The 21,910-nt window shown below is 41.3% G+C and overlaps 1 protein-coding gene across 1 annotated transcript in view; it reads left to right on the plus strand.

The window, feature by feature from the left end:
• The window catches only part of OTOG (otogelin), a 1,048,712-nt gene that overhangs the window by 540,518 nt on the left and 486,284 nt on the right, over positions 1–21,910 (plus strand). The window contains exons 24-26 of the mRNA XM_078682941.1: positions 2,426–2,560; positions 3,749–3,895; positions 19,449–19,568. Coding sequence (XP_078539067.1) covers positions 2,426–2,560; positions 3,749–3,895; positions 19,449–19,568 — 402 coding nt within the window. The remainder of the gene's footprint in view (positions 1–2,425; positions 2,561–3,748; positions 3,896–19,448; positions 19,569–21,910) is intronic.

Raw genomic sequence — 21,910 nt, forward strand, 5'->3', positions numbered from 1 at the left:
GGTTGTGAATCGTGCCAGAAATGATTGGAATAGAATGAGTATTTTTTAGACTACCTGGAGGCAGTTGATACATCTAATGCAATGTCCCCTGACAAAAGAAGATAATATTATTGCACTCTTTTGGTCCTAAAGGACTTTAAATCTATTCTAAGATGAGCAAATCTGTCATTGTGGGAAATGTAATGTTTTTAATGACGCAATTCTTGATGGGTATTTTGCACCTGAAGTGTGCATAAGGATTATCAGATACACATTTTTTTTTTAAAACAAGGAAAAAATAACTCTGTGGATCAGTATGTGGCTGAGTTGAAAAAAATAGCTTTTGGATTGCAAAGTTGGTTCATTATACGATGATTCTATCAGAGATCAATTAGGAACGCATGCTAGCCATCCTGCTATCAAGGAACAATTGTGGGTTAGTGGGAATGCAGCATTAAATGATGTGCTAGCTATTGCACAAAAAAAGCTGAGCTGTTAAGTATGTGTGCTGTGGCCCTAATTCAAGAGATGAGAGAATGTGAGACTGTTGAGAAAGTTCAGAACAGAAACAAGAATTCAAGTATCCCCATTAAGGATCAACAGAAACCTAAGGCTCAAGCCAGATGTGACTAAAGGGAACATGTGGCTTTTAGCAAAACCATTCCTGTAGCTAAGCAGAAATTTAACAATTGTGATATTGTAGGACATTTTGCAAAGGTGTGTAGGAGAGGAAAAAAGGCTATTAAGTAGTATGTTAGTGAGGAGAATTGTAGCTAAGTGGCGAGCCTTTATGGTAATTTAATTCTAAATGTTGATGAGAAGTTCACAAAAAGTAATTCAAGATTTTGGCAGACTCTGCGTCACTGTATACCATTATGAGGGATTGTGGAGTTAAAAAGTTGTATGTAAGGTTGGAGGACATTTGTTTACCCATGTTAGTAATCCAGAAGGACATAGTGGAGAATGTATTGATTGGTGGGTTTCAGATGGTTCATTTTCGGAGTCAAAAACAGACATGTGTGCATGTGGATATTACACTTGACCCTTATAGTGACGAACAAGTGCTAGTATTGGACGAAGGTGTGAAAACGGATAATGACATACTGGAAAAGTTGCCAAAAGTTTTCAGTGACAAATTGGGTAATTTAAGAGGGTTTGCATATAGAAAGGATGTGAAACTAAAAGTTCACAAAGTGAGGAGCACTCCTTTTGTGATTTGAGAAGGAGTTTCTAAGGAGTTGGCGAAGCTCGTTTCTTATAGAGTAATCTGATTGGGTTTCTCCACTGGCTGTACCTTGATATAGCAATGACAAAATCTGGTTGTATGACGACTTACATAATTTAAATGACAACATAATTGTAGACCAGTTTCCTTTGTCAAATATCAATTAAATGGTAACATGTAAGAAGGATACAAAGTGGTTTTCAACTATTGATTTATCATTAGCCTACCACCAGATTTCTTTGAACTCTGATTCTAGGAAGCTCACAACATTTATCACTAAGGAAGATTGTTCCCAATTTAAGCTCATGCAGTTTGACCTAGCAGCAACAGTTTTTCAGCGTTTAATGTTCCAATCGATTAGCAATGAGGAGTTGGTGACATTCTTTCAGAGTGACATTTTAGTTTTTGGGAAAACAAAAAAAAATGACGAAAGACCTTTATGAGTGCTGAATATTCTTGAAACAAATGGATTGACTGTATAATTCTCCAAGTGTACATTCGCTGAGTACAGTGTGACTTATTTGTGCCATGTACTAGGTTACAATGAAATTAAACCCAAACCATCCTTAATTTGAGTAGGCACCTTCTCTGACTATTAAGGGTGATGTACGGTCATTCTTAGGCTTAGCAGAGAATTGTGCAAAATATATTGAGGGGTTTCCTGACAAAAGATATCACATCAGGCAATTGTTAAAAGGCAAAAACAAGTTTGATTGGTCTGAATAATGTGAGGTGGATTTCCACATTCTAAGGCTCACTGAGAGATCATGGATAATCTCTCCATCTGACTCTCACCTCAAGCAGTTGAGGGCATTAAGAAGCTCCTATAATAAACTCATCCAAAGGTCTACAGCAGAATTCTTCAGGGGACCTGCAAGGTTGGCAGAGAGGCATCAGCCAATTGTTTTGGTTGAAGCTCCACATTCACCCTCCTCTAAGTTATCCCCAATAGAAATGTATGTTAGAAAAACAATTACCCTTATTTACCACAACTAAAATGAGCAGGTGTAGGAGTGTTGATAATTATCTCAGTAGTAGTTTTACATACAGTATAAAAAGACTCAACTCAATTGGGCTCCCTGTGCACTTGCCCAGGACATAAGGACCTGGTAACAGAATGCTGTATAGGAGTCATAGCTCTAATGCTTACATCTATATTTCTTTGGCCTATTTTATCACTGCATTCTTGAACGTGTTCATCATTTCTGTTTGTCTTTGTAGAGTACCTCAAGTCACCGATTCTCTGTAACTGTGGAAAACGTGAACTGCTTTAATACTGGGATCATTTGCAGAAAATATATTTCTATAAATGTTGGAGAATCTGTCATAAAATTTGAGGATGACACTGGCAAGCCAGTAAGTTTGTACTTCAGAAGTCATTATTGTGTATTAGTATTTTAATTGTGTTCACTTCGATCGATGATTGTGCCATCCGCCTCGTCCACTGTAACATTCAAAATGAACAAAGCATATATAATTACAGAAGGAATATTAAAATCAGGCCTGGGCACAATTTACAATATGCAAGTGTAATCTCTCAAAATTTTGGAAACGTTTTGTTAAATGCTTCTTATAGGAAATTCCCAATAATTACATTAGCGGATGAGCACAAGAACAATAAAGGCGATCAGAATGGGAGTGGCTGTTGATCAAAATGTGTATTCTGTCCAAAACAGATTTGAGGATGCATTTTGAGGACACATTTCATGCTAAAATATAGCACTAAATGGCAATTTTCAATTTCAAGGAATTTGGTGCAATGTTTGCTAAATTTTGCATTAATTCACACATCCATAATTAAAACGCGTCTTACTAAATATGATGATTAACTTATTGGAATATCTAGAAGGGTGTAGAATATTACTATTTCAAAGGAAAACACTTTTTATTGTTTTAAAAATGGAAGTTGTGCATAATTATTCACTCATAACATCAGATTAAACAATGATAGATGATCCACACTTTCATGTGTGAGACGATAAATTCTTCCTCAACTGACATCAGGACCATAGATCATAGTTGTGGAGGGTGTTCTCCATCAGAAAAAAGATTAATCCCAATATTATCCTTGGGTGACGTTCTTTGGTTTTTGCCATAAAGGATAATAAATGCCATTTCAAGATGGCCACCAATGCTTCATGCACATTCACACTCATGCGAATTCAGGGTGGCCATGTTGGAATGCATTTGTTACACTTGATGATTAGTTTAAAGTTCCAAGATGGCTGACATGTTGCTTTAAACATTAATAAATCTAAGCAAAGGAAGCAAGCATTGGCAAAACTAATGGCTGTGTGGACACGGCCAGATCAGTTACCGTAGCAAATTGCAGTCACTATAACTACTTTGTTTAAGATACTTGAACATTCATTTATTAATGTTAATTTGACTAATAGACATACAGTAAAACATGTAACTAGCCAAAAAGTGCCACTATACATTGCCATGATGGGGTTAAGGAGTGGATTCTAATATCACCTTTTATTATTGTACAGAGTATTTTCTTGTTGTAATTCTTCAACTGTTCTTCCTTGCTTTCAACAGAGCCCTTCTAGTGATATTGACAAGCGACAAAACATCCACATATGGCAAGCAGGATTTTTTACCTTCATTCATTTTTCCTTTGAGCACATTACCATCCTGTGGGATCAAAGAACAACTGTTCACATACAAGTTGGACCACAGTGGCAGGTACGTCCCATGTTCAAGAAAAAATAATTTCTACTGTACAATATGTAAAGTGTAAGATTCTTTCAGAACGGAACATTTCATTAGCACAGAAAGTACCTTACCAAAAGCCATATCATGTATCAGAAAGTATTGCTACTAAGTCCAAAAGAGGAGTTGATTATGCAGAAATTCTAGGCTATGCAATGATTAATAGACAAAAGGGACCACCTTGAGAGTGGCACAAAATGTTATGCCTAGCAACACCAATTTCATTTAAATGGATTTGTCTGGTTGGTAGGTTAAAGGGACATTATAGTTAGGTGAAAATATCTGTTAACCGCTTCACTGCGGCGGCTATTCCGCCGCAGTGCTGACGAATTTTCCCGGCCGCGCGGCGGCCGCATGCTCGTGACGGAGCCGCTCCGTCACGAGCGTCGGTTGAGCTGTGCTCGTGACAGAGCGGTTCCGTCACGGCCCGCCCCGCTCAATAGAACGCTCAGCGCAGGCGCGGAATTCGTGCCGCGCATGAGCGTTCTATCGAGCTGGGCGGGCCATGACGGAACCGCTCCGTCACCAGCACAGCTCAACCGACGCTGGTGACGGAGCGGTTCCGTCACCAGCACCGAAGGGGTTAAAGCATTCCATTTTAATCGACAAAAGCCACAGAAATTGTCAGTTACAAGTATCTCAGGTTACTATAATGTATGCCCTACTGTAACTATGACTTGTAACTCGCCATGCAGTTTTGTCATCAATGATTTAATTTAAGATAATGCAGTGATGTGATCAATTATGTCATAGAACATGTTATGAGTGTTATAATATGTAAGGTAATTAGAAGGTGATGGCGAGGGCATTAGTTGTAGTTACAGCAGGGCAGAGGTTATACTTACCTGCGATAACTATAACTGGTGAATTTCTATGGTTTTGTTTGTATAATATAGTATGCTTTAACTGACATTTTCACTTAAGTTTAACGTCCCTTTAACCTCTGGTTTTTTTTAATGTAAAGTGAAATAGTTTTACATTTTCTCACTATAAAGTGACTATAACCTTTATTTTTTTCAGTGAATTTCAGTTTTTTTTAGCATAAAGTAAGATGTCCATTGCTGTGTGTGGTTGGATGATGTAGGGCCTGTCCTGCAGCAAGGCTCTGACACAAAGTCCTGTGGGCGTATACCCCACTGACGTGCATGGCAGCTTTTATATTGGTCAGGCTCTGGGCACAAACTCCAATGGGTGCATATCCACCTGCTGTGCATGGCAGCCTTTATATTGTTACATGACACAGTCAGTCTTGCGGAAAAGTAGGTTGGGCCAGGGCCTGGCTTTCGCTAAGCCCTGCGCCCTATTCCCTGTGCCACACCACCAGCTGTGAAATGCTTACTATGTCATAAATCAATCCAAAGGGTGTCATTTTAAATAATCCGATCTCCTGATTTTGTTAATGGACCAAAATACCAAATTTTACAAAGCGCTAGGCCTATGTACTTTATCAAAGTATCAACATATATTAAGCAGACCTATTGTATTTGTCAAAAAGTCACAAATAACTATAATCAAATGCGTATTTCATAAATTCTCACATTGCAATGTTTAATAATAATAATTGTCAAAACATATTTTCAATAAAACGTTATGTAAAAAAATTAAACATGCCTTTGACTCTTTTGTCATCATCTTTATGGCTGCAAAGTGCAGCCATAGAACTAAATTCAAAGGGTCTCTGCACTCAAGCTGAAGAAAATACAGCTCCAGTTGCTTTAGAAAAAAAAAATTGTATGCTCTCCAATTGTCATGGATTCAATGACCAAGGAGATTTTCTATCTTTTCTTTATGTTGTTGGGGAGCTCCTGCACTTTGGACAGCCCTCCACAACATTAAATAAATGGCTGGTGGTGCCGCGCCCCCTTTTAGGGGCACTACCTGAAAGAATTTTTTTTTTAAAGCCCTTGCAGATCAGTATGCGACTCTCCTTGCACCAAGCAGTGAATATTAAATTAGCCACTCCAGCAACACATTTAATATTTCTTTTAATAATATTACTTTTGGGGGTCCTAGTCCCACCCGGATAAACCTATAGCGTTTATTAAGATAGGGAAGTCCCAAGGCCTCCACAGTGCCTTTCATGGTGCTGGTGGAAGCTGGATTTTTGTGCCAGGGGTGCCCCTATTCCCAATCTGGGCACCACACAATGTAACCATATCAGTGGGGGCCATGGGGTGAGTCCCAAGGCCACAGCAGCTACTACCGACTCCCCTGCCTGCATCCTTTATTCCAGTGGGTGCCAAAGTGCCAACACAGGACCACCAGAATGTTGCCAAATCATTGGGGGCCACAGGGAGAGACCCAAGATGTGTGCCGGCTCTCTAGTCAGCAGTCTTCATGGATGTCCAGAGGCTCTCCTTTTTCTCCCACCTGGGATGGAGCAAAGTTGTGCTCCTTGCTCGGAAGTGAGCAGGCTGGGAATTCAGTTTACATTCCCTGCCTACACTCTCCTGGGCAAAGAACACAGCAGTGTCATGTGGGATAGGGTCCCTGGGTCACTATATACATACTTATGTACATGTGTTTGTTGTTTTACCAATAACTTTGGCACCGCTTGACAAATCTCCAAGGGCTAATTCCAATAATGTGGGTGGGTCATTAAGACCCCCCGCCTCTGGGACCGCCACATCCCTGGTGCTAATTACAATAATGTGTGGAGGCCTCGTCTACCCCGCCTTTTCCGGGTCCACCACCTTCCTGGGGCTGCTTATATTTGGGTTGGGGAACCAAATGGGAGAGTGGCCACGTGGCCCTTCTTCCTCTTCTGTTCTCGGCCCTAGGGACTGCCACCTCCCTTTGTCAGGCCCTAAAAGATGAAAGGAGGTGGGCCCGCGTGGGCCACCTTGTGGAGCTCTAGACGGCCCTGCGGACTGCCACCCCCCAGGGCCGGCTCCAGCTGGGTTTCAGGGTGCCGACCACCTGGACATTTCAGTTTGCTATGGCTTGGTAGCGATAGCAAACACTCTGCTTTCAGCATGCTGAGAGGTTATTGGATGTCACACCCCCTTTCTTCACCACTCTGCAAACATGTCTACTGGTGCACTAGTAGTTGGGAAATTAAGTACACTTAACTGTTGAAGGTCCTTGGGGCTAACTACCCCTCCTGTTACGTCCAGTAAGTCCCACACAGTGGGATTGCTGAGAGGTTGTCAGAGGCCACACACCCTTTCCCTACCACTCTGGACACATGCCTCCTGGAGCACTGCTGGTTGGGGGCTGAAGTCCCCTTGGCTCCAGAGGGTCCTTGGGGGCGAACAAGCCCTTTGGTCACCTCCAGTAAGTCCCACAGAGCATGATTACTGAGAGGACTTTGGAGGCCACACCCCCTTTCTCCACCTCAGTCCAAACCTACCTCCTGACGCACCGTTGGTTGAGGGTAAGCCTGGGTAGAGCGCAAGCGGCGAAATTTCTTTAGATAAATGCAGTGCGCTGTAATTTTCAGTGCCAGGTGCTTGCCCACACTGTGCAAACATCGCGAATGGCACAATGCACAGCATAAGCAGGTGATGCTTCCTTTCTGCCTCTCAAGTAGATTTTTATTTGAGCAGCAGCTTTCTCAACGCAAGTAGGCAGTTTCTCAACATGAGCAGTCATGAGCATACGCGACCACTCGCAATGAGAAATCTGACTGCCCACCTTGAGAAATCTCATCGGTTGATTTTCCAGGCTTGTGCTTACCAACTTGATGTTGACGATCACAAACACGGAAAAATCTCGCTGAGAGGTGGATTTTCCTCGCTCGCACTCGCCAACTTGTCGTTAATGAACGCGAATGAGGAAAAAAACTGCTCCGCGTAACGCTTTTTTTCGGAACTCCGCGAGCTCCGTGTAACGCTGAGTGCAGAAAACTCAGCAAACTCCGCAAGCAGAGCAGAGTTCACCGCTCAGACTTAGTTGTGGTATGAAGTTTCCTAGGGTCTAGAGTGTCCTTGGTGCCAACAAGCCCTCCTGTTAACTACAATAAGTCCCACACAGCTCGATTGCTGAGATGTCCTCAGAGGCCATGGCCCCTTTCTCCAACACTCTGCAATCGTGCACTGCTGGTTGAGGGATGAAGTCCTCTTGGATGCTGTGAGTTCTTGAGGGCCCAGAAGCCCTCCTGTTACCTCCAGTAAGTCTGACATAGCAGTAAGTCCAGAGAGCTGGTCAGAGGCTCTGTGGTTGTGTGGTGTGGGTGTGTGAGTGAGTGTGTGAGTGCTTACATGGGTGAGTAAGTGGCTGTGTTGAGAAGCTGTATTGGTGAGTGGGTAGGTGTATGAGTGACTGTAGGTAAAAAAGCGTGTGTTTGTGTTGCAGCTGTATGTGTGAGTGTGTGGCTACGTGAGTAGCTGTACAGGTGAGTGACTGGTTGTATGAGTGGCTGTACGAGTGAGTGACTGGCTCCATGAAGTAGTGAGTAGGTGTGTAAGTACTGGTATGGGTCTGTGAAGGGAAACAACCTTTACAACGCAACTTTTACAACGCAGTACCATTACAACGAAACTTTTACAACGCAAAAACTATTACAACGTTTCAGTTTTTGGGTAAAGGGGTATTTTTAGGGTTCAGGGTCAGTTTTCAGTTTTTGGGTAAAGGGGTATTTTTAGGGTTGAGGGTCAGTTTTCAGTTTTTGAGTAAAGGGGTATTTTTAGGGTTCAGGGTCAGTTTTCAGTTTTTTAGTAAAGGGGTATTTTTAGGGTTCAGGGTCAGTTTTCAGTTTTTGGGAAAAGGGGTATTTTTAGGGTTCAGGGTCAGTTTTCAGTTTTTGGGTAAAGGGGTATTTTTAGGGTTCAGGGTTAGTTTTGGGTTTTTGGGTAAAGGGGTATTTTTAGGGTTTAGGGTAAATTTTGGGTTTTTGGGTAAAGGGGTATTTTTAGGGTTCAGGGTCAGTTTTGGGTTTTTGGGTAAAGGGGTATTTTTAGGGTTCAGGGTCAGTTTTGGGTTTTTGGGGTAAAGGTGTACAGGATAAATTAAATTAAATTAAATAATTAAATTAAATTAAATAAAAAAAAATAATTAAATTAAATTCAATTAAATAATTAAATTACATTAAAATTAATTAAATTAAATTAAATTAAATAATTAAATTAAATTAGAATTAATTAAATTAATTAAATTAAATTAATTAAAATAAATTAAATTAAATTAAATTAATTAATTTAATTACATTACATTAAATTAGATAGAATTAATTAAATTAAATTAAAATAAATTAATTATATTAAATTACATTAAATTAAATTAATTAAATTAAAATATTTAAATTAATTAATGTAATTAAATTACATTAAATTAAATTAAATTAATTAAATTAAACTAAATAAATTACATTAAATTACATTAAATTACATAAAATAATTAAATTAAATTAAAATAAATTAATTATATTAAATTACATTAAATTTAATTAATTAAATTAAATGATTCAAATTAAATAAATTAATTAAATTACATTAAATTAAATTAATTTTAATTAATTTATATTTCAAAAAATATTATATACTTACTAATACTTACGTTATAATGGTATGCGTTGTAAAGGTATCTGTGTTGTAAATACATGCGTTGTAATGGTACTTCGTTGTAATGGATCCTGCGTTGTAAAAATGCGTTGTAAAGGTAGTCGTTGTAAAAGTATGCGTTGTAACGTCATACATCCGTCTGTGAATGGGTATGTGAGTGGTTGCATGGGAGTGGGAGTAGGCATACAATAGATTGTAAGGGGGTATGAGTGGGTATGTGAGTAGTTATGTAGATTACGTCATATGTGATATCATCAGTGATGTCATTTGAGATGTCATCAGTGATGTCAGCAGTGGTATGAGGGTTCAATTTGCCCCTCAGAGTCATGGGCCCTGGTGCCATGGCACTTGCTGCATCAATTGTAGTTAAACCCCTGGCTAACACAGCTATGATGAGGGTCCAGTCTTTTCCTTCTCTAGTCATCAGCACCTGCCCGTCACTGGGGAGACAGTTGACTCGCTATGATGTGGCAGAGCTCAGATTCACTTGGTTGTGGGTATTCCCAAGGTATGCTGTGTTTAGGATTTGCCCCAGACGTATTCAACACAAACATTTTCCCATACATTCTCCACTCTGGATTGTATCTCCTCTCTTGGTGATTCCGAGGTTGAACTGTGCCCTAGAGCTGTGGTTCTTAAGCTGTGGTTCAAGGTCCCCAGGGCATCTGTGATGGCTACACAACGGGTCCACTTCTGTTTAACAAAATGAAATAGCACTAAAAGTAATAAATTAAAACAATAAAGTATATACAAAAACAGAAGCAATATTGAAGCTTTAAAAACTTTGTCTATATTTAATTGTGAATTAAACAAAAATATTTCAATATTTGTTTGTATTAGTTTCATTAGCATGTTATGCATAAACATAGAAAATGAGCATACACACACTACACCAATAAAAACACAGGGAGAATCATCATCAGGACATGGTACAATGGATAGAGGGAAGGATACAATACTGTATGTGAATGTCCAATAAGTGAATGCAGCGGGGGGAGTGATAACCGGAATGGAGGTTTTCCGCCCATCTACAACCTATCCTTGCCAAGGCTGCTCCATGCTCTGTCATGTATCCAATCAGAGATTTTCATTGCTAGATCATAGAACACACTACACTGGCCCCAAATCTTTAAATTTTTCATAGAGCAACCCCTAGTTGCATAGAACTCGTTTTCACCCCCCAGGAGCACAAAGTGGGGATTAAGCAGAATTGCTTCCTCTAATACATGGACACAAAGTTTGGTCTGTGATGTGACTGAGTTGCGGTATCAGTTGGAGAGGGTTTGGTGGTAAGGGAAGCAAGTTATAAACAGCTAGATCCTGATTTGCACAATGTGAAATCAAAAACTTGGGGTTAATCCCAGATTCTCCACTTAACCAAATTGTGTGGTCCTTGGCAATTGTTTTATTTCACTTTCCCCATTTTTTTTAATTATTACATATGAGGACCTCAAAATACCTGACTTTGCGATGTATGCTGCACAAAATCTTCTCCTGTGTTTGATTTAATAAACTATAATGTTGTTCATGTATAATAGAAACCTAGTCCACCCAAAGAGTGCACATAGTAACAGACTTGCCTCCTAGCACACTATTGGTATTGGTGTCAGGGTGGGGGAGGGGGGAGAATTAATGTTTCTGAATTCATGTTTGAAAACTATCACTTTTAAAAAATAATTCTCAATCACTGATATAATCTGATGTATTAAGGTGAAATGGCTCTGTATTTTACTGAAATAAAATAGTTGGATTTTGAACAGTTGTATCATACGTTTACACTTTTGCTGCAAGATGTCTTTAACAATGAAGGTATTTCTAAAGTTAAGTGGTGCAGGATACCCTACTCACTTCCTGTTATAAATGGGGGTCTCTACTTAGCAGTGCCTTACACCCTGTCCGAGTACGGATGAATATTTTAGTCCAGGTAAGGAAGTTAAACAGGCAAGATAACCCCTGGCCACCCCTTTGGAAGCTTGGCATGAGCAATCATCAGGCTTATCTCAGAGGCAATGTGTTAAACATTTGTACCAACACACACAGTAACACAGTGAAAACACTACAAAATGACGCCCCATCAGTTTAGAGAAATAACAAATAATTTTCTGAATAGAACACGACCAAAGTGATAAAACTCCCACATACACAAGCAAAGATTCCACTTTTAAAAGGTTTAAAATAGTCCAGTCCATAGAAGACTATGGATGACCCTCTTTTATCAAGTAAAAGTAAAGCGATGTGTTGGTTCCTTATTCCGAGGGGAGGTGATGCATCGGTTACTTACTGCCAGGGGAGATGATGCATCGGTTCTTTACTGCAGCGCAGGGGAAGTGATGCATCATGCCGGGTCTGGTGGCTCAGTGGACTAATGCATCTACTGCAGGGGCCTGTGTTCAACCTCATGGTCACAGGTTCAAATCCCGGTGGGTCCACTCAGCCTTTCATCCATTTGAGGTCGATAAAATGAGTACCATTGAGTTGGGTAACAATATAGATCTGTTCTTTTTCAGCGCCAAGATACCCTGTTGCTGGGGTGAATGTGCGCTTTACAAATACACCTGTTATGTTATGTTTATGTTATGCATCAGTTCCTTACTTTCAGGGGAGGTGATGCATCAGTTCCTTACTGTGAGGGGATTGCATGCATCGGTTTCCGGACACATGGCATCAGTTTCTTACTGTTGGGCAACGTCGATGAAGAACTTGGCACACAGGTGCAATGAGGCTATAATCTAGATACGCTAGGTTGGTGCGGCAGTGGTGAAACAGGCGCTGTTTCGATTTTCAAGCTGTGAAGTAGTTGATGCGTCGATTTCTTCAGCCGCACAGCAGGGCCTGCGTTGGATTCAGAGCAGGTGCCACAGACAATGGTGACACTATGCTCTGGACTCTGACTGCGGCAAGCTTTCAGCCACATGGCAGGCACTGCGCCAATTCTTCGGCTGCACCACAGAGATGTGTTTGTTTTTCAACCCCATTGCATTGTTGCAGTGTGAAAAACAGATGCTGAAGGTAGATGCATAGAATATTTTCAGTCCTTTGCAGCAAAGCCACCTCCAAGGGCCCAGAACTGTAATTGCCACCACTTGGCAGGTCAGAACTCCCAGTAGAGCAGTTTAGGGGCTGTGGGTGAAGTCTTTGATGACCGTGAGACTTCTTAACAGGAGGGAAGCATAACACAAGCCCTTGAAAAAGCTTGAATAAGCAGGATACAGAAAGTAAAGTCCAGTCCTCTCACTGCTCAAGACTGAAGCAGTAAGCATTAGGCCAGCACAACACAAAGACAAGCAGAGTGGCAGTGCTCCTCCTACAGCTTCTTTAGATCTTCTTCTTGGCTGAATCTCCTCTTAGTCCAGACGTGTTCTGAGGGTATGATATCACAGCTTCAGTACTTATACCAGTTGTTGCCATTAAAGTGGACAAACCTCAAAGGAAAGTCTTTGTGGTGCACAAAACCCTGCCTTTCCCTGAACGAGCTCCAGACACACTACAGGGGAGTGGAGACATCTCTGTGTGAGGACAGGCACAGACTTATTCAGGTGTCAGTGACAACTCCTCCCACCACTTTAGCTCAGGAAGACCCATCAGCCCAGTAATGGGCCATCAGGATATGCAGTGTACACCTCAGCTCAATGTATGTGACTGTCTAAAGCAAATGCACAAACAACCCAACTGTCAGTCTAAACTGGACGTAGATTCCACCGGCAGGCAGAGGCACAGAATGGTAAAGCAACAAAATGCCCTCTTTCTAAAAGTGGTCTTATCAAACACACATTCTAAAAACAAACTTCACTAAAAGATATATTTTCAAACAGTGAGTTTAGCAACCCCAAACTGCAACTCTCTTTCTCATCTCAATTGAAAGTTACACTTTGGGAAAGATAGTCTTTGCAATAATGCAAAAAGAAATTGGCAGTATTTCACTACCAGGACATGTAAAACACATGTACATGTCCTACCTTTTAAATACACTGCACCCTACCCATGAGGCTACCTGGGGATTCCCTTAGGGGGGCCTTACAGATAATTAAAAGGAAGGATTGGGCCTGGCAGGTGGGCACACTGGCTGGTCGACTTGGCAGTTCAAAATTGCACACACAGACATTGCAGTGGCAGGTCTGAAATATGGTTGCAGGGTTACTCATGTGGGTGGCACAACTAGTGCTGCAGGCCCACTAGTAGCATTTGATTTACAGGCCCTAGGCACACACAGTGCACTTTTCTAGGACAGTTAATTAATATGCCCGTCATGGATAACCCAGAGTTCTAAAACTAGCAATAACGAAATGCAGCACACAGTTAAAAAAAGGAGGTCAAAAGAAAAAAAATACAGGGGAAAACCCCAAGAAATGATAACAGGTCTAATACATTCTTTAACTTCCATTACCATTTGAATAAATACATGCCTGTTTATTTAACAGCGTGCCCAGTGTTGCTGTTATGGAGGGTGGGGGGGGGGGGGTTTGGTGCATGTAAAGGTCAGGAGGGCCTCATGTGGCCCTGGGCTGTACTTTGGATATCACTGCAATATGTTCCCTAGTTCTTTCACTATTGTTGATCAATATTGCTATACCATGGAACATTCACATAACGTGGATTAGTGTGAACCCACATGAATGTTGCAACTTAGACGGGTGGGTTGTGGAATCTTCAACATCTTCTGTAACCTGTCCAGTGCTATATAGAATCTATGCAGGATGTTAAGTTGTATCCAGACCACATCCTCCATTTCGCCCATGTCTCGTTCCCACCATAATTGGAAGCCTACAAAGATGTCAGAGTTCTTGATAATGAGCTTTCTGTATGTGGAAGATATTGCCCCGAACCCCAAGGGTCCAGCCAGCAGGTGGGTCTCTAGTGGAGGTGTTTCAGGCACTGAAGCCCAGTCCTCAATCACTGCCCATGTCGGAACTGGGTGTATTTGCAGTTTTGTGTGTGTGTGAGCCTTTACCCTTCTTGTAAACAGGCGAATGACTCGAGTTCACCACAAGCCGTCTCATCTCACAGGCAGAGTATGCCACTAGTTTCCCACCAACTGATGCCTTGCAACTTACTCTCTTTACGTAGTTTTCCTCCCACCCATGGCTGTGTGGACTTTGCAATATTTCCCTTCCTCCCCGCCTGGGACTTTGCATTAACATAATTCAATATTTAAGTATTTGTTTGCTCTATACTTGTTAATCTATTTTTGTGTATTTTTTTGACGATCGAATCGTGGAAATTGCTTGGGCCAGGGCTCCCTGGCTTCCAATAATGACTCAGTGGGGGTCCCCGGATTCCAGTAATGTTTCAGTCGAGGTCCACAGAAGTCAAAAGGTTAAGAACCACTGCCCTAGAGACTACAAAGACCACAATCCTCTGGATATTATTTAGACATGCTCTGATCTAGATATCGCCAGATTCATTATGCCTTTAAAATAAATATCGACTAGCGATAGGCGGATGTTCAGACTGATGGCTGTTGTGCTCAATAAAACTTTTCAATATAACAAATACGGGGCATATCATCAAGAGGGGGCGATAATTATCGCTTAGCGCTAGGATAATTATCGCCATCCAACCCTGAATTGTATCGCAGATATAGAGTGCTATAAGCAACGCTTATCTCTACAGCGATAAAATTCAGAGTGCAAGCTGCCTAACTGTGTCATTATCGCTGGAAATCCAGTGATAATCACACAACTTTTGGCAATAGCTTGCTGATAGGGCCTCAGATACTTAGCCATGATATCCACCTTCCATAGGATATCATGGCTAAGTCAGTTTCAAAGCAGGCGTAAGGAAAGTAGCGATAACGGAGGTTATCGCTATTTTTCCTGTCGCTATGCTGCTTTGCGTTGAGGCTTGATAATAGGATCATTAGAGATGCAAAGCTGGGCGTTAGGGTAAATGGTGATAACGCAAGGTTTCAAGCTGCTTTTCTGCCAAAATTTCTTAACGCCCCCTTGTTGATATGCCCCTACATTTCTTGGTTTCAGTTTGTACTGAATTCTCATATAAAGGTTCTGCAGTTGAGCATGGATTTATGCAAAAAAAACGCCTTACTTCTGAATGAAACAGATTTTTACAGTGCTGTTTTTGTTTTACATTTTATATTCACAATAAGCACATACATTCTTCAATGCATTTTTTAGATAGTATCGGAAACTAGATTTGTGAATATTCAGAGGACAATCCTCAGAGAGCAATCATTATGTAAAAAGCCAATGCATATCTGTAAACATTTTTCAATTGATATGTCCATTGCAAATACATATTTTGCTAATACAACGCAATCTAAAACAAACTTTTGATAAGGTCACGTAACTATGCAGACTCAAATCACGAACATCAAATATAAAGCGAAACATATCGTTTAAAGCAATATGCCAGCACCTTGCTTCTACCAGCTATAAAAGGACTGGATTTCCACACGTTCCGTCAGCTATCTCTGGGCAACCTGCATGCTTGTCTGTGAGCCACTTCTCGTTCCCAAATTACAGGCGTGGGCTCGAAGCTCAACAAAGATGCCAATTTCCACAACCTGGATATGTAGCCAGGCTCTAGTGAGAGGTCACAGGGCAGACCTGTTAACCTTCTCTGGCAGCTCAGTTGCGCCAATATTTGTTGCCTATCTCCATGGATACAAGGGGGCTTGGATGGTGTAGCAAAAGTGGAGCTGCTACCGCATCACGCACCTACTTCCCTTGCCTAGGTTGAGCATGTTGGTCCTGTTTATAGAATGAAAATTGGATTTGAAAATTAGAAATAAATTTAAACATCCTAAAATAAATTTAAAAAAGTGTCACTAAATCCAAATTAGCTTTTACCTCAGCTACAATTAACAGGTGTTGGAACTGACCATCTTCTGTGGAGTGTGCCCCCATATTTTTGCATTTACTGTTTTGCTGGTTGCAGAACTCCATGCACTTTACCCCTGCTAACCAGTGGCAAAGTGCTTGTGCTCCCCCTTTCAACATAATGAAATTGGTATTTCCGTGATTGGTGTGCACAGCTTACCTATTAGTCCCTGCTATATAGTGTAGAGTGTACCAATGGCGTGTAAGTTAAATTTCACTAGTGGACTGCAGCACCCATTGTTCCACCCACTGCAGTGTCACTGCAATCTTTACTGCAGGTCTACCATTTGTAGCCTGGCTGTGCAGTTTTAAACTGAAAATTCTGCCTGTTGAAATAACCACTTTTGACAGGTCAAACCCTTCCTTTTAATTAATAATAACTTCTCTAAGCAGGCCTTCTTGTCCATAATGAAGGGTGCATTGTATTTATTAGTAGACAAAGAAAGCTACCCATGTTCTTACAGTGAAAATTACACAAATGCTGTTTTCACTGTATCAAGGCTAGTAGTTCCATGGGAAAGCAATGTTTTCATTATTACATTTAATAATGCTAATTTCAGTTGAGAAACAACAAGAAATACAATTCAAATACTCTTTTAAAGTTATTTCAAACCCTATGTAATCGTAAAATCGAATAAGTGTTAAGGAATCTGCACTTTCAGAAAGTTACTGTTTCCTTGTCTAAAGCCCCTGGAAGTCCATTTGCATGAGCTCCGATGTCACCTGGCAGTTGAATCGCCCTCTTGAAGAATTGTGAACTTGCTCCCAGCACGGAGAAAAAAAGCTTTGGGTGTGAGGAGGTGTGGTTCCCTTGACATGATGGCATCTAGGCTGGCCCAGGAACTTGATTAACTTCAAAAAGACCAACCCTGTCACTGGAGGATTTAGCTAACACCAGCACCAATCTTTCTTTTTGTCCCTCGAGTGAGGCACGCACCAAACCCAGTGAGAGGGAGCTGCCCCCAGAACTGGTTTAGAGTGACCACAAGGGCTGCTCTTTAACATTGCCACCCTTCGTTGGTGGGCACAGGAGATCTGCACAGGTGAACAAAGATTCTGCCACCTTGGTTTTCAGTAGAGAGGGACAGTGTGGTATTGTTTTCAGGAGGGTACACAGCAAATAAAGGGTTATCCCTGTGAGGAGTAGAGAAGAGTTACCCCTACCCACAGGCAGGAGCCAGCCATAAATGTGGCATCCCAAGTACCCTCCTCAGAACACTTTCTGGACCTGTGGAACAGAAGGGGACTTAACCTGCTTTCTGTAACCTGAGATGAGCTTAGAAGATTGGACCTGCTCTTCCTCTTGTACCCCGTACAAAGACGTGGAAGCCAATGTTCATAAGGCTGATCTCCTGTTCAAGTTACAGTAATACAGAAATCTACAAGATGCCTTTTACTGCAACTGCCTAGCCACTAGTTTCAACAGGACCTGTCCTGGATTATGCTACTGGCCTCTGCTGCAGTGATTTCTGACTCTCAATTGATGTCCCCAATGTCCTGGACCCTTGACTGCTGTCAAAGTGTACTCATCTTTTCTGGGAGTTAGAAACGTTTGGCTTCCAGAACCTCTGGAGGGCCAGTACCAACTTGCCAAGCCAATCCAACGAAGATTCACTACTGCTTAGTCAAGGATTCAGGTTTCTGCCACTTGGAACATTTCTGCAGCAGAAAATTTGATTCAGCGGAATCCTGCAGAAAAGGTATCTGGCCTAATAGAGCCGTCTTCAGCTACAGTAGGCAGCCTTGCCCCAATGAAAGAATCTGAGCTACAAAAAATTGATTAAGTCCAAAGGTAGAAATCTTCATCAGGCGGCGGTTCCAGTAGTATCCATCCTGCAAGGTACCTTCCTTGGGCATGATATTCAAAAGAAATTCAAATTTCTCATGCTCTGATTCTTCCTAACAAAAGTCACTTGCTTTTTGGGACCTCGTCTAATGGCTGTCCTATATCATGGAACCGTCTTTGGCCTCAGCCTGCTGCATTGCCCCACTGAGGAGTTTTGACTTCCATTTCAGAGTCTTTGGGCTGGCTTATGACCCTCAAACTCGTGGTGGAGGTGCGGTGGCAGTCGGGGACCCCCGCACCAACGGTCCGTCCGCTGTATTACAAGTACAGCAGTTGGACCTCCAGTGGAGCACCGCAACCACCTAGGTGCAGCAGTCTTGGGAAGCAATATGCTTTTAGGTGCAGCAGCGGCATCGCCAACTATATTACGAGTTTCCCCACCCTGACCTCTTCATGGCAGTGAGCCCACCATGAAAAGGCTGGCGAAGTAGGCCCTACAGGGCCCCCTGTTGCCCCTGTGAACGGGGATGCATGTGGGGGACACATGTTTTCCCCCCTGTCTGCATACACCCCTTTCCTGCACGGCATGGACTTAGGTGCTCTCATTAGGTGCCTTTTCAATAGGCACCGCTATAGGACCACTGCCTGGTTGACTTTGGCGGTCTGGGAACATGGCACTGATGTGGCAGTCAACTCCCAGACTGCCAAAGTCGTAATCAGGCCGTGCATTCCTAGGTAAAACTAGTGCCCAGGTGGAACATGGTTTCTGGATCAAACTCGTGTTCCATATCAGTCTCCCTTAAGTTGTGCATAGGTGCTGGCCAACGGCAACCGAATGACCATGGTTGGAGCTTGGTGCTTTTTGGGGCTGTTTTTTATTTATACATTAAAAGTTCATAAGTCTGTTTTCTCTTATTAGACTTATGTCATTTTGGTGTCATTTGTTTTTAGGTAATTCTATTTTTCAAAATTGGTTAAGGTTTTTTCTTGTGTTGTGTTTTGCCCTTATTACTTTTTTTTTGTACTGTATAAATATTTTTACACATTGCAGGTTAGGTCTGTCTGCTCTGTGCCATATCTACCAAGTGGTTGATCCCCGGTTTATTTAGAAACTTTAGTAGTATACCCTGACAAGGGCTGTGGTTATTACCTGAGGTGGGTACTCACCCTTCCTCAACTAATACCCCAATTTCTCACAACATGTATGCAGGCCAACACCTTGTTGCTGAACTAATATTACACTTCAGTTTTGTTGTAAAACAAAAGAGTCACACTAATTAAGTGCTATGTATAGTTAGCTGTCCGTAGTGCTAAAGCACAGCACAGTAGGATAAATACAACATAATTGCTGTGGGCAGCATTTCAAATCATAACAAATAATTTACTTTTGTTTTTGTTTTTAGAATAAATTAACTGGCCTGTGTGGAAATTTTGATTTTAAAACAGTAAATGAAATGAAAACTCCAGAGAACTTTGAACTGACAAATTCACAGGAATTTGGAAATAGCTGGGCAGCTGTTGAAGTGAGTATAATTAAAAGAAAAATTATATGTTACAAAGTCTATGTTTTTTATTGTGGTCCATAGACCTATGTTTACTCTTCTTGATAATACAAACCGATATCAATCAACTGGCTCTCACACGCAATTCTAGTGCTATGCAAAAAGCTATTTTACTAATAGTATCTTTACAGCTGAGAAGTCCTCACATAAAAAGATAATACTGTCCTATTGTTTTATTTAAGGAGACTCCATGGCCGTGAAGATACTACTAGTAAAATAACTTAGTGAATCGTAAACAAAAGTGTAAGTTTACCTTTGTGAATCAGGCTCAAATATTTTTCTCACTGTGCCACCTATTCAGGAAGCATCATTCGCCTAAGTACATCAATGACAAATTGAGCATTTTTCCTAAGTCACATAGAGGATCCCTGGCACAATAAAGGTTACCCACTGACCATCTCTGGCAGAACATTAGCCTTGGTACCCTGGGTAGACACAGCACATGCCTATATGTAGCTTCTTTAAAATTATTGTGAGCACTTTTTGAATTATTGAGCAAACACAAAATATATATTGATTGGTTGCACCCTTACATAGGTCAGTGGCGATTTTATTTATTTGGAACTATACATTCACAAGACTCACTAGACTTTTTCTGGCACAGAAATAGGGAGGATCATGCTCTCTCATCAGGGTAAAAGTGGGGCATTTCTCCTGAAACAAGATATATCTTCCTCCATGGCACTATAACGAAAGAAATACACATTTTCCAACCCGGTTACAATTAAGGGACAAGCTTAAGATAAACCCCTTTAAAGAAAATTACATCATTATGCCTTAACAGCCCACTTTCACTCTTGCACTGTAACATTTATTGATAGCGCTCTGCTGCCTTGTGGCTAAATTCAAGCATAACAAATACCACATGCATGCATCGATTTCTTACTCGTCTAATTCTTCTAGTGGAGACCCAATTTTCAGACGAACACATTTATTTATTTATTTATTAGCATTTATAAAGCGCAGCATATACCCTGGGGTGTCTTGGCGCTGATAAATTTGCTAGCTTGATGACAAGTAAGCTGCCATGCTCAGAACCTCTATTCTATACCGTGATCTTATTTATTAAACAGCCAGGTTTTTAGTTTTTTGCGGAATTGGAGCAGTGTGGGACATGCTCTGATTTCCTGGGGTAAAGTATTCCAGAGCTTGGAAGCTGCTACCACAAACCGTCGGTCTCCCCACAACACTGTTCTAGTGCGAGGTATCGTTAGTTGGTTGCTGTTAGTTGAACGCAACTGGCGTATAGGTTGGTAAGGACATAGATGGTCTTGAAGGAACTGCGGGCCCTGTTTATTTAGTGCTTTGTAAACAATGCACTGTGATTTGAATCTGGCTCTATTTTGAATCGTCAGCCAGTGTAGTTTTGAAATGGCATCAGAGAGAGGGGCAAACTTAGGAATTCCCAGAACAAGACGTGCTGCCGCATTCTGTATGGTCTGTAGTTTTTTTATCACTCTAACTTGGGAATTAATAAAAAGCCCATTGCAATAGTCAAGGGATGTCAAGACTAATGAGCTCACCAGAGTTTTGATGGCAGTGGTAGGAAGATAAGGACTTATTTTACGGATCATGCGTAGTTTATAGTGGGCTATTGAGGCCACTTTGTTAGCATGATCCATGAAATTTAGATGGTCATCAAAAAGTATTCCTAAGTTTCTTACTTTTGTAACTGGATTGGGGGGGGCACCAAAAGATTGGGGCCACCACGAGGCAGGCCATTCTGGTGAAAGTTGTCCAAAAATCATTACCTCGGTTTTTTCCGAGTTAAGTTTTAGGCAGTTCACTGCCATCCACTCGCCTATTTCCGTCAAACCTCTCTGGAATCTTTTAGCTACTTCTTCTCCATCACCTCTTATTGCCATCACCAATTGAGTGTCATCCGCGTAGGAAGTTAGGCTCATTAGGTACATAGGTACATTTTAAGAATGGGTGAAATTATAATTCTGTGTACTGTATTGGAATAGTTAATTGGATAACCCTCAGAACTTTCTCAGACCATTTTTTACCAATGTCTTTGGAAAATATTTTGGAAAATGCCCCATGTGGACCTACATTTAGCAGCACCTAAATGGAAATCACCATGCTAAGACAGTCTGGTAAAAACTGAAGGTGGTATTGACATTTTTTCTGCTCTCCTTTTGGCTCCCAGATCAATCAGGATCACATGTGATAAACAATGCTGTGTGCCATTGCTGCTGACTAAGAGCCTGATTATGAGTTTGGCAGTGTGGGACCACCATGTCGCCACCCTGCTCCCACACCACCATACCCTGTGCAAACAGCCTGCCAGATTAAGATTT

The sequence above is a fragment of the Lissotriton helveticus genome, chromosome 3_1 (genome assembly GCF_964261635.1).
Source record: "Lissotriton helveticus chromosome 3_1, aLisHel1.1, whole genome shotgun sequence".
NCBI classification, from domain to species: domain Eukaryota; kingdom Metazoa; phylum Chordata; class Amphibia; order Caudata; family Salamandridae; genus Lissotriton; species Lissotriton helveticus.